The sequence below is a fragment of the Tribolium castaneum genome, chromosome 2, assembly GCF_031307605.1.
Source record: "Tribolium castaneum strain GA2 chromosome 2, icTriCast1.1, whole genome shotgun sequence".
NCBI lineage: Eukaryota > Metazoa > Arthropoda > Insecta > Coleoptera > Tenebrionidae > Tribolium > Tribolium castaneum.
The window spans coordinates 16,274,483-16,286,733 of record NC_087395.1 but is presented as its reverse complement, the minus strand read 5'-3'; the positions used below and the strand labels follow the sequence as shown (position 1 = coordinate 16,286,733).

General features: G+C 35.4%; 1 protein-coding gene across 2 annotated transcripts in view; it reads right to left on the bottom strand.

The window, feature by feature from the left end:
• Madm (MLF1-adaptor molecule) overlaps positions 1–10,221 on the bottom strand; it is a 36,869-nt gene extending 26,648 nt beyond the window's left edge. The window contains exon 1 of one of the 2 annotated variants that reach the window (XM_064355026.1): positions 9,590–10,221. In XM_064355026.1, coding sequence (XP_064211096.1) covers positions 9,590–9,718 — 129 coding nt within the window. In that variant the 5' untranslated portion in view covers positions 9,719–10,221. The remainder of the gene's footprint in view (positions 1–9,589) is intronic. The other variant, XM_008199538.3, reaches the window with a different exon arrangement.
• Positions 10,222–12,251: the final 2,030 nt, after the last annotated feature.

Genomic DNA, 12,251 nt, shown 5'->3' with positions numbered 1-12,251 from the left:
CGCGTCCGCTGTTTTAAAACAATGAGAAAAGAGACGGAAAGTGGTCACATGTTAGCAACTGTCAAGTGTCTGGTGACGGTCTGGCGCCGCAATAATTAGGGTCAAATAATGCGATGTCGCATTAATAGTATTGGGCGTAATAAGATGCCTATGAGTCACGAATTCATCAATAACCTTGAGGATGTCATGTCGAAACGTCGACGTAATTTGGCAGCTTTCCCGAAGAGGGAATTCCCATGAGACGGGCAAGCGTCACTTTCGCCAGAACAGGATAATGGAAAAAATTCAATATCCTGGGGAAAATGCAGACGTCCTTGGACTCGCACCGAAATTGATTTGGGGCCCACCCATCTACGTAACCGATTAATTAAAACACAATGACTTTCCGTACGGCAAACGCTTTCCCGGGGATAGTCGCTGGTATTTTATGAATGGACAACGAATCTCATTTATTGTACTTTGACATTATGATTCATTATTTACACCTACTGGAGAACTGCAGTGTTATTAAACACCACCAAGTTACTACATCCAATAAAAAAATGAGTCAAAGGAAAATGTTGGAAAAGAGCGGATCTTGATAATCTTATCGCGCAAAACTGCGCCGTATGGTTCGATTACGGTTTTATCAATGCAGCATTAAATTACTGGAACAATGAGCCATTAGGAATAATTCCATCTGGTTCGGGCTGACACCGCGAACACTTGTCAAGAAAGCGGGATATCTAACCAGGAACAAAGAACAATCGATCAAACAATAACAAAAATTAAACGTACACCCACATGATTTCTAAAAATTATATCGCCGTATTTGTGACGCACTTGTGATAAGAAATCTGCAACCGATTCATGCGTCAGTGCAATGAAAAAACTGCGCCTCTCGAAACAATTAAAACAATTAACATATCGTCCAAAGGAATTAGACGAGCAATGTAAATATGTGCCAGGCCAATATTTACCAAGTCGCTTTTCCCAATTACCTCTAAAAATAGAAGCTGTAATAACCCACAAGACAATTTTCCATTAATCACACCTGGAGCATAAAATTTATACTCGACGAAATGTTTCCATTGAAAATTTCCCTTCTTGACCTTCAATCGTTGAAAACAAATTTCGCGCAAACGACCTTCGATGAAAAAATTTGCATTAAATAGAACCGTTCGTCTTACAAATTATAAATTCAAAAAGTGGGCGTCACAAAAAAGTAATTCATTCGGAATACGTCATTTAGGAACGGGAAGTGCTTGCACCGGCATTGAAAGCTTCACCAGAGACTCGACCTTTTGGGGTGAAATCACTTCCTGTTTGAGATTTGCTATCATCGCGTTGCACTTCAGATGCAATTAGAGGGCAACCTGCGAAGGGCGTGACCATGGCCACTATTTTGTGCACCACCCTGTAGAGCGCCGTTTCTCGCATTGGCGTCGATGATGAATGGCGAAGCAATCCGTCCCTAGATTCGGTCGAGAGATATTCAAATGAGGTATCGACCGGTCCTTTGGACACCGGTTGTGGTACCACCGCGAAATATCGCCATAGCCAAATGACTCAGAGCCATGATAGCAACAATGAAAAATGAAACCACCTGTACTCGACCGATTTATCGTTTTTGTTGCGTTTATAACCGTGTGCAACCGGTGTTTTGTTTACCCATTGTCATTATTATTTTATTTTGATTAAACGAGTCCTGGTTTCGCAACCGCGATAAGAGAAACCAAACGAAATTTCTAAAATGCGTCGCTGGGAGATGGATCAAAGTGCGCGGAATGTGTCGATTGTGCATTCAATTCCGCGTCGAGATAAAGAAATTTATTGAAGGAAAATAGAAATTGAGGTGAATGGGGACATAGCTGCCGATAATTGATAACTGGGAAAATAATTGACGAGGAAGCGAACTGCCGTGTTTGGCGCGATGAAAAGGAAAAGCTCTGCGGCAATGCCAAGACATGACGACCTCGGAATTGCTGATAGGGCGTAGGGTGGACCGACCAGTTATCTAACCGACGGCAAGTTCCACAAACCGAGTTTTATGAATGGCAATGGAAAATTGCACCAGCGGCGATCTTTTCTCTTTCATTGACTAAAAACCTTTGCTTTTAACCGGCATTGAACCCATCACATCCACGAGAAAATAACAAGATATTCCAATAATTATAAATTACCATCGCAACACACTTTCGACGATTTTAATGAAACCACGAAAATTTTTCTTAATATCGAGCTTTCCTCTGAAATTCCCAATTTCCTGTTGTCTAACTTTTCTGAAAGTTTCCAACCACGAGTTCTAAGCTATCTTCCTAAAAGATTATAAATTTGGAGCCATGAAATTTAAGTGTCCTGTTTTGTTACAAGAGTTTAGGGCTTTCACTCACGACAACGTTCCAAGAAAAGTTTAATCAGTACGACAAAAAATTAAGTAATCAAACTTCGACAAAACCGTTCAACCAAAGTGGCAAATTCAAATAAAAAAATTTATTTGAGCGGCCATTCCAGGAACAATGCAACCCGGAAAAAAAAACACCCAGAAATTTCGAAACGATTTAAGTTTGAAAATACACGATTTGATGTATTTTACGACAAGAGTGTTTGGGAGAGAATAACGATTTAAATTAAAGTAATTCATTGGATTCTAAAATTTACGTACATTACCTTAGATAACACAAAATACTGTTTACAGTTGACGTAGTACCACTGTTGAATATTTTTTGAAGAGTGTTGTTTTAGTTTCAAGTAATTTAGAAAATGAAAATCGGTAAGTAAATTGATTAGTAATAAATATTATTTATCTTCAATTTTTGCTGTCCCATCCGTTATTGCACACATATAAATGTAGTTCTTATTAAATTTCTTACGTAGTTAAATACAACAAAGATTTTTTTATTTCCACTGTCAAATTTTAATATTTTTTAATAATATTTAAGTCTTTGATAATTAAAACCTGTCTGAATAATTTTTTTTGAGCTATTTCCACACAGAAAACTTTTTTGTCCCGTCCGTCATATGTAAACAAGAAGTAAACTAATCAATTGTTATTCTTCGGTTCTGTGGTTTTAAAAGTTTCAACCCGTTCCACCTTTTAATTCAAAAATAATTGTTGAAATTAGTGCCTTAAATAAGCAGAATTTTAAAACGATTGTTCAACAATAAAAATGTGAGGTCTTTTTTTGTGTCCCGTCCGTCATCAATTTGTATTTCTTTTTCCTGCTCGTATTTCAAACTTTACAAATGTGGCTTCAATTGTAAATTGCAAATAGTTTACTAAGTTCCTATAAAAAATTCATTTCTACTGATATTGTTCATAAAAGCTGATGAAAACAAAATCTAAAAAGTGTCCCGTCCGTTAAAATGGTCTGTAAGATGACATCAGATTCTCACTACTGTTTTGAGATGCCAATTATGATAAAAATAAAACAATCAGAACAATAATTATTCTATTTATTTTAAAAGGAAATGCGTATTTGTCACTGTCACAGTTCTGTATGATTCACCATTCCTTTTGCGAATTTAGAAACAAACGAACAACAATTAAACAAACACGACTAACATAATTCATATAAATTCCAGAAGTACATTTCATATCCGTTGTTTAGAGAAATATGTTTCATTTCCGCTTTAATCTATTTGTTCTTATTATGTATTAAAGCAGTTATTTTTCCTTCCCTCAAAAAAACTAGGCAAAAAATTTGACCCAAAACAAGTTGAACATTTCCAATCATGACCTAAAGACATTGACATTTGAAATTCCGGGCTTAATTAAATGCGCATACGGGAAAAAGTGAGTGACATTTGAAGGCAAAAACACCGAATAAATCACAGCACAATTTCCCCTGGAAAAAAATTATTCCACATCGTTCATCCAGCGAAAAACCTCTTCTACGAAAAGAACGTGTCCAGAATAGCATCCCCTTGAGACCGATCCGACTGTACTCGACATTTTGGCACAGGAAACGAAAACCAACCCCGTAACGATCTCCCTCTACACCCCCGATTCTCCTCCTCGTAGAAACAAGCGCAATGCGGAACCTTACGTTTTCAACTTCATTATTACGACAGACGCATCATCCACCCCGCGACGATGACGACGACGACGACAAGAAAGAAAATTTTCGATCGAATAGGAAAGAACATCTGGTGGATGGACGGAGACGACGACGTCCGATAGAGGGCAGCGGCGATGCGTCGCGACGCCCGATCCGTGGGCGTCGAGAGGACGAGGGGGCGTCGATTCCCTGCCAGAGCGGCTGGTAAACGTCTAGTCGAACACTTGTTGAAAACGACGGACACGCCATGACGCGACGCCGGGCGCCAATCGGCGCCCAACATGTGGCCAAAAAAATGTACAAAAAAATCATGTATTTAAGTATTAATGAAAGACTGCAATTAAAATAAATATAGGTTTGGACGGGACACGATTTTCTTCTGAATTTGTTTCTAATGCGCACTTGCCACATGAAACATTTGCTAGGCGCCACATCGGGCGCCATTCCACAGCCGCCTCAAAAAGATACGCACGAAAATTCGCGGTTTGGCATCGGCCGCAATTACGTAATGCAACAATCAACAGAAGAATTTTTCGTTGCAACTTCTCTTCTAAAAATAGTTAACGGATAATCGAGAGTTTTAAAACAGAAGTGGAATTTTGTTATTTACACATAAAATTGTTGATAAGTCGGATGACGTCGTTGTTTCCGGAATTTAAACAATCGTAAAAACACCATCAACGAGTATCTTGTCTAAACAAACAATTCCAAGGAACTTGGTCTATAATGCAACTACATAAATTAACTTGGTCAAATATTAGTTATTGGCTCCTCGCTGATTACCGCAAGGAACCACAAATGGACCATTCCTTTCCAATGACGAACGGCAATACGCCAAATATTTTGCAAAAATCATTGTTTATTTTGCCGAAAATACGCGTTCTTATGTAATTTTCTCAAATATCATGGAATTGCGAAAATCTCGCGATTTACTGGACATTTTCTTGGCTGCTGAAATTTTCGGTTTATTTCTGAACCGGAAACGGAATCTCAAAAAGTACACCTTAAACTGGATCAAACGTCGGCTCGAATGTAAATAAACGTAAAAATAACATAATTAAGAGACTGAGCGAAAGTGAAAATAGAAAAAACCCGCTTGAATTTTTTTTAGAATGCCTTCACTCCGCAAATGATAGATGAAGACCTCTAGGTCAAGGTTGGTGTTACTTGTTCTTGAAAAAAATCGTAAGAAAGATGATTCTTGCCAGGATTTTTATTGGTCTATTTATAAAGCCATCAAGACGAAGCCTTCGTGGCAAACATTGAATAGAAAAATGGGTTAATGCAGTTAAATAGATATTTTTCCGAAGGCGTGAAGTGGCCTTTCACAAGGTTAAATGAGCAAAATTTCGCATTTGCATCCTCACCAAGAGAGTTTTATTTATAGAGAGAGATTAACGCTTTGAATTCCGGCGAGTTGAGTGCCTCCCGACTAAAATTAATGTCCTCAAACTATCGCAGCAATGTCGGAAAAATTAAACAAACATTTCCTCTCCATTACGGTTGATTATCGTTTGGAATTTCCTAAGGAAAATCCGCACAATAAAACGGCGTCAATTTCAATAAAGTTCCATCAAATAACGTCTGATTAGTTAATTGAAAAATTTATGGGACACGCCCAAATTCAATTATTGAAAAAACGTGACAACTCTCATGCAAGACATCTAATTAGTTCCGCAAATTAGATCAAACTGCAATTAATTACTGCAATTAATTACTGAAAGAAACATGCCAAAGTTTTCATCGAAAAAATCTAGAAAACTTGATGCAACCGTAATTAACCTTGATTCAATTAAATGCGACGTTTTCTACGCGCACTTTTACTTGAAACAAATTCGTCGATTTTTGTCGACGAAGCCTTGAAATGCTCGCAAAGCAGGAAATTGATTTTGAGATTAGGATTAAGCCGAATTCACCTGATTATCACTATATGAAATCGATGATTAATTGTCCAACCTCCTACTGGAACTAGTTTGGAAAAATCACGGGTCAATTGCCTTTCTAACAGTTATAGATAATGCAACAGATTATCAGCGTAAATATAGAATTAAAGATAAATGGCAATCACGCGAAAACATGACCACATGTAACTATTTCTGCCAAGAATTCCCCCGAAAAAAATTACACAAACTTAAAATTAAGTTGGCAATTTCACGCTGACTTTTATTGCTTTTATTTTATTGCAGTCACCTTGATCTGTGCCGATTTTCTGTCCGTCCAAGAACATTGTGTTCGCTATTACAACTGAAAAATCCCTCCCAAGATTAGTCATAATAAACAGTTATTTGTAAACACAGTTATTAGAAACGAATTAACCGATAACGTACCCGATAAACATTTCAGTGTTGCTAATTACTGTAAATCTCGGATCTTAAACATAATTAAAATTAATTTGAATTGTTACCAGGCTGACCTACGGTCAAAGACGATCGATTGATTATCCGGTGATATCACAAGCTTGGCATTCGGACGGTTATGTTAAACCGTAAAACTAAAAGATTACGGTGGAGTAAAGGCCGGCACGTGACTAATAAACCTTTATGAGGGCCTAAGTAAAAGAACCCTCCCTGAAATCTAATATCAAACCGACATAAACTATCAATCGAAATCTATATCACCACCGTAAACATTTACAGACACACGCTTGGCAACAAAATTAAAATAAAAATCGGTTAAAAAAATGTGTCACTCAGACAACACAAATTTCTGATAAGAAAGTTTCATTCTAAAAATAATTTCACTTACTACTATAATTAGATTTAATGACTGTTTTTGCATTTCAATTCAACGAAATCAGGCTAAAATTAATCCAATTTGCACAAATCGAGCCAAAAAAGTCGCGATAAATGGCACCGAGTCTTATCAATACGTGTGATCGCTTTAAATTTAGATTTCCACGTGTCAGAAAATATCAACTGCGACACGTGAATATTTAGTGTAAATATTTTCGCTACCGAATCAATACAAAACCATACACATTTTCATAACTGGTTTTATTTGTACTTAAATTAGAACGACGTAAAAACATCTTCCAGGCTTGAAAATTTCAATCATTATCAAAGTGTCCAGTTATACGGAATCATAAAAAAATTACGAAAATTCAATCGCAATACAGAACTGAGAAAATCAAAATCAGCAGTTCGTTATATCCAAGTGTCTTTTAGCAGTTATTTTTACTTTGCATAATGAAATAAAACGAAGTAAATAAGTGTATCTATTGTAAAAAAAATGAATCCTTTGCGAAACAGTGTAGAAATATTGTTAAAGAGCAGAAAGATGAAAATTGTGAAAAATAATTCAACTTGCTTTATCCGAATATTTATAGTTCTGAGATATAGAGTTTTGGTCAGGTCAGGTCTGGTCAATTCGCCACCATAAAAATTTTTAATGAAATATGACCTCTAAGCTTAGTTCTTTAAAATCTATTACACTGGATTATAATTAGCAGAAACAATCACAGAAAAACAAGTCTTGTCATAAAAAAATATGAAAATGTAAAAATTTTGCATAGATTTTTTTGGCAAAGTTATATAGTTGCTAAGGTACAGATGATCTGTTTGGTGTTTCTACAGGGTTTTAAGGAATGGCTTAGCAATATTTCATATGTGAATTTGTCATGATCAGACGATTAAAAAACCCTTATATAATTTTTTCAAAAAGTACCTACTTTCTTCAGAAATTTTTATTAACCGAACTATTGAGAGCCACTGTGTGACTTATGGTACCTTATTAGCAGTTAATTTTTTCATGAAATAAAGTGGAAATGATGGCGTGTGGGCGTTTTGAGAATTTTTCAAAATTGTGGCTAACATATTCGTTTGTGTGGAAGATTCGAATCCCGGTCCTGGTAGAAAAAATGTGGTTTTTTTTTTCGTAAAATTTAAAAACAAAACACAAATTCAAATTGAAGAATAACGTAATGGACCAAGAAGTTAATTTACCATTGCTGTTTTGTCAATAATATTAATTTACGCTAATTTTTATAAACCTAGTTCAGCGGTTCTCAAAATTTGAGACTATAATTTCAGAACGATTTTTTGGAAAAACTATGCATTTTTGATTTACATAAATTTAGCTAAATCAATTTGTCTTGCCATTTTCTATTTGCCTTTAAATTTTTGCTACAACCATTCTTTAACACGCTTTATAGAAATTATGGAACCGATAGAATTTATCTAATGACAACTCGTTCAAAAAACCGGGAGTTAGTCAACTTTAGACAACTCAACTCAACAACTCAAAAGAGATAAACCTATTTTTTGACGAATTTTTAGACCCGGAAAGAAGTAGTTAATGTAGTAAAAGTTCTGATAAAGCAAGTTAATTTAATCTGACTTTTTAAAGCTCTATCATAAAATATTTGCACGGTTAAAATGTTCAGTTAGTAATTCAATAATCTGTTTATCAGTTAACACTTCTCTTGCTGCTTTGTTATTAATTATTATCAACCCCGACATATTCCTAAAAATTCCGTAAAAAATTCATTATAAACGAAAAATTACATCACATTTTAAGTCAAATCTAGTTTGTTATTTCCGGAAACTCTTTATAAGCTGGTTCCCTGTAACCGGTGAATGGAAGGATTTTCGGTGCTTGAAAAATAGTACATTATAGCCGGAAGTTCGTTATAACCGGCAAAAACAGGCACACATTATTTAAAAAAAAAATGAAAAAAAACCCAACGCGGCTAATGTCAAAGTCAAATGAGCTGGATGTGAGTTCTGAGATAAGCTGTTACAAATTGTGCCGATCATTTCTTAGAAAAATATCATAGCAAAAAATGAGGAAACGTTCGGAGAATTAAAACAAGTACAAAAAAATAATTTGCTCGTTCTTGAAATTTATTAACCAAATACCTGAATCAGGTTTTTGCAAATGTGGTAAAAACATCTTGTACGATTAGATTAAAAAAAATAAAAAATACAGTCCACGTTGAATGTCAAAGCCTCAAAAGACCAAAAGAAGTTTGATTTGTATTTACATTTTGTGTGATTTTCGGAGCAGTAATAATATGCAACCGTCTCAGTTTAGATATTTTGGGTGAAGTGGACTGATGACCGGACCAGCTGAGAAGACATACATATTTAACTAATTTTATTAATAGAATTAATTAATCCTTGATTTAGGATCTTTGGAATAAATAAAATACAGTTTGGCTCCAACTTTCGTAAAAATACGACCACAAGGTTCTAAATTTGCACTATTGTTTGATTTCAGTTGGGATTTTACGTGGGCCCCTCGTTGTTGTAATAGGAAAGTGAAATACATGGAAATACGAAATTCCTATGATAAACCGGTTACACATACGGAGAAGGTCATAGTTCTTGAAAAGTCTAAAAATAACTCGGAACAAGCTGTCGCAATAGTGATTCGATTCGGCGGTGGTTCCTGCCGGTGTCGCGAGCCGGAGGCCTTCAGAGGGCCTCCGGTGAGCCGGCAGTCCGGCATCGATCCCTTAACGGGGCATGCGGCCTCGGGCGCACCACCGTCAAAATGGTCGCCGGCTAATCGGCTAGGTTAGGTTGCTAAAGTCGGCGATTGGGGCTCACCTCCTCTCGCCGCTTAAGCCATCTGCCGCAGGGGCTCTCCTCCAGGATTTCGCTTTCGTCTTCCGAGTCCTCGCCGCTTTCCCTTGGCGACTTGTGCTCCTGCTCGCTATTCATATGACTCCCCGACATTATAGTTGAGGTGAAGTATCCCGAAACCGCACAACCTGTGCGTTTGTCGACAGGGCAATGCACCAACAGTCGTATTCCATCAGCAGCGCATAATCCACAGATTTCACCATCGAACAAATCGTCTGAGACACCACACTCTGGCCGACTTCGCCAGACCCTAACCTAGCATTTTACAACCGACACACACTCGAAGACACCTAACGGCACAAAGAGCTCGTCTGCAGTGTTATTGAACTGGAGCTGGAGCGTGCGGTGACAACAACCACCGAACGGAGGCGGGATCGACAGTGGGGCTTCCACCGGGGCGACGCGACAATCACGGGCACGGGACAGTTTGTTCAGAGTGAATTTTCAACTGGCTCAGAGCTTTACCGATACCGAATTACACCGACGGAGACTCATCTGATTTTGACCGCTTATTGGGAGCCGCACTGAGACTGCGCCACTTCCCCACTTCTGGGGTTCGCGTATTTTGACTTGGCTTGACTTGCGCGGGGCTTGCGACTGATGTGGCGCCATCTCCAAGTCCGCAAAACGCGAATTTACAAGCTCATTTAAAGCAATTTTCAATTCATGGGACGTGGAACTCCACTATCCAATGGTCCAAGCCAAGGAGAAAACAAAATTGATATAAAAAAACAAATAGCCACAAAACTGCTCCAATGACCATACATTTTCATGTTTAAATGTTTCGAGAATACGCGACTTCTACGTTGCAAATCAAAAAAACCTAAAACCTTGCTATTTGAAAATGCAACCATATTTAATTCACTCTACCCGCAATAACTACAAAGAAGCGAAATTCCCACGAAGGAATAATTAATTATTCATCTTTAGTTGTCCTGTATTATTTAATTAATGATTTTCTGGATTACGGGAATTGCAAAGTAATGCAGTCGACAATGCAGATAACTATTTTCCTTAAAAGGAAAGTGTGCGACAAAGATAAGTATAATGAAAATTATTTTTCTATTTTTAGCGATATTAGTAATCCAACTTTATATCGAAAAATGGAATTGAGTCTTTTAACAATTAAAATTTGCGCCAACGTAACACTTTTTTGAAATAAAAAATTTTCACATTTTTTTTTTAAACTTTAAACACTTGATGCATCAAAAAAGTATCAAAAATCTGTAAAAGTAAAAGAAATGTTTATTTGTAAGTAATTGTTGTGTTCCTTTTTCACTGCTCAAAAACGGATAAATGATCAGAAGTTTAGAAAACGACAAAATCTATTTTTTACTTTGGAAAACAATGTATATATTGTTTATTATTATAATGATTATTTTTGGTAAAAAAATTTTTTGTCATAAAGATTTCTAATGGTAGATTCAGATGTAGGTCCACGTACGGGAATTTCTTTCAAACAGTTTGGTTAATCAATGTTCAGAGCTACTGCAGTTTAACCCAAGCAAAAGAAAGTACAGGGAAATAAAATAATTATAATCATGCTTAAACAACAAAAAATAATGTGCTAAACAAAATGAAATCAAAACAAGAAAAAAACGAGAATAAAGTAAATAATAGTGAAAAAGAAAAACAATTGATTTTTATTAATATTTTATATGCTGTTTGTCCGCTTACTTAAAAAAATATAACTTCTTTGCGAAAACTGTTTAAAGAGATTTGAAATGCGCAATTAACAGCATTATAAGTAAACAAACGTTGGTACATAGTTAAATATGGTAAGGACAGAGGTGTTAGAAGGACAATAAATTAAGAAATCTTAAGATTTGAGTTGTGGATAGATAGTAAATCTGTATAGAAGTTCTTTCTTTTCTTTTTCTTTTTGTTTATTTTTTTATTTCTTGTTAAACAAGAAAATAGGCAGTTTCACTTAGAAATAATTTAAACGTGTATGTCACTATTGTATCTGTGATATAAATGATAATTTTTGAATAAAAAGAAAAATAATAAAAAAAAAATACTAAAGGTTATTTTATTTTTAGCCTATGCACGTATGGCCGTAAGTCAACTAATATGCAATAAATAATACCTACTTTAAATTAAGTTTTTATTATCATGCAATTCAAATTAATTAATATGTTAAGCGCATTTTAACTAAAAGTTATTACTAAAATAATAATTCATATTTGTAAAAGATAAATTAAAAAAAAAGTTACATAGCCCCCTTCATCCACTAAGAAGTTCAATTATTATTGTAACATTTATAACAAACTGTAGAAAAAAATCTGAAAAAATTATTCATATGCATTGAGAAAATAATAAAGCATTTTTATCAAATGCAGATAGATTTCTGATTGTTACTTTTTTAGATACAAAAAAATTGTTTATTAATATCTGTGTTAATATGTAATAGTTTGTTTATTATGTAATTTAAAAATGTATAAAAGAGAGGAAAATCATTCATTATTAAAGAACTTCTAGATCTTGGAGTTAAATCAAACTTTTGAATCTCTAATTTTCATTAAATACAAATTTTTTTTTGTTGGTTACTTGAAGTTGCGATTTTTTCTCGTGATCGAATTTTAAAAACCAAAATACATTAACAATAAATAAAGTTATTTTTTTT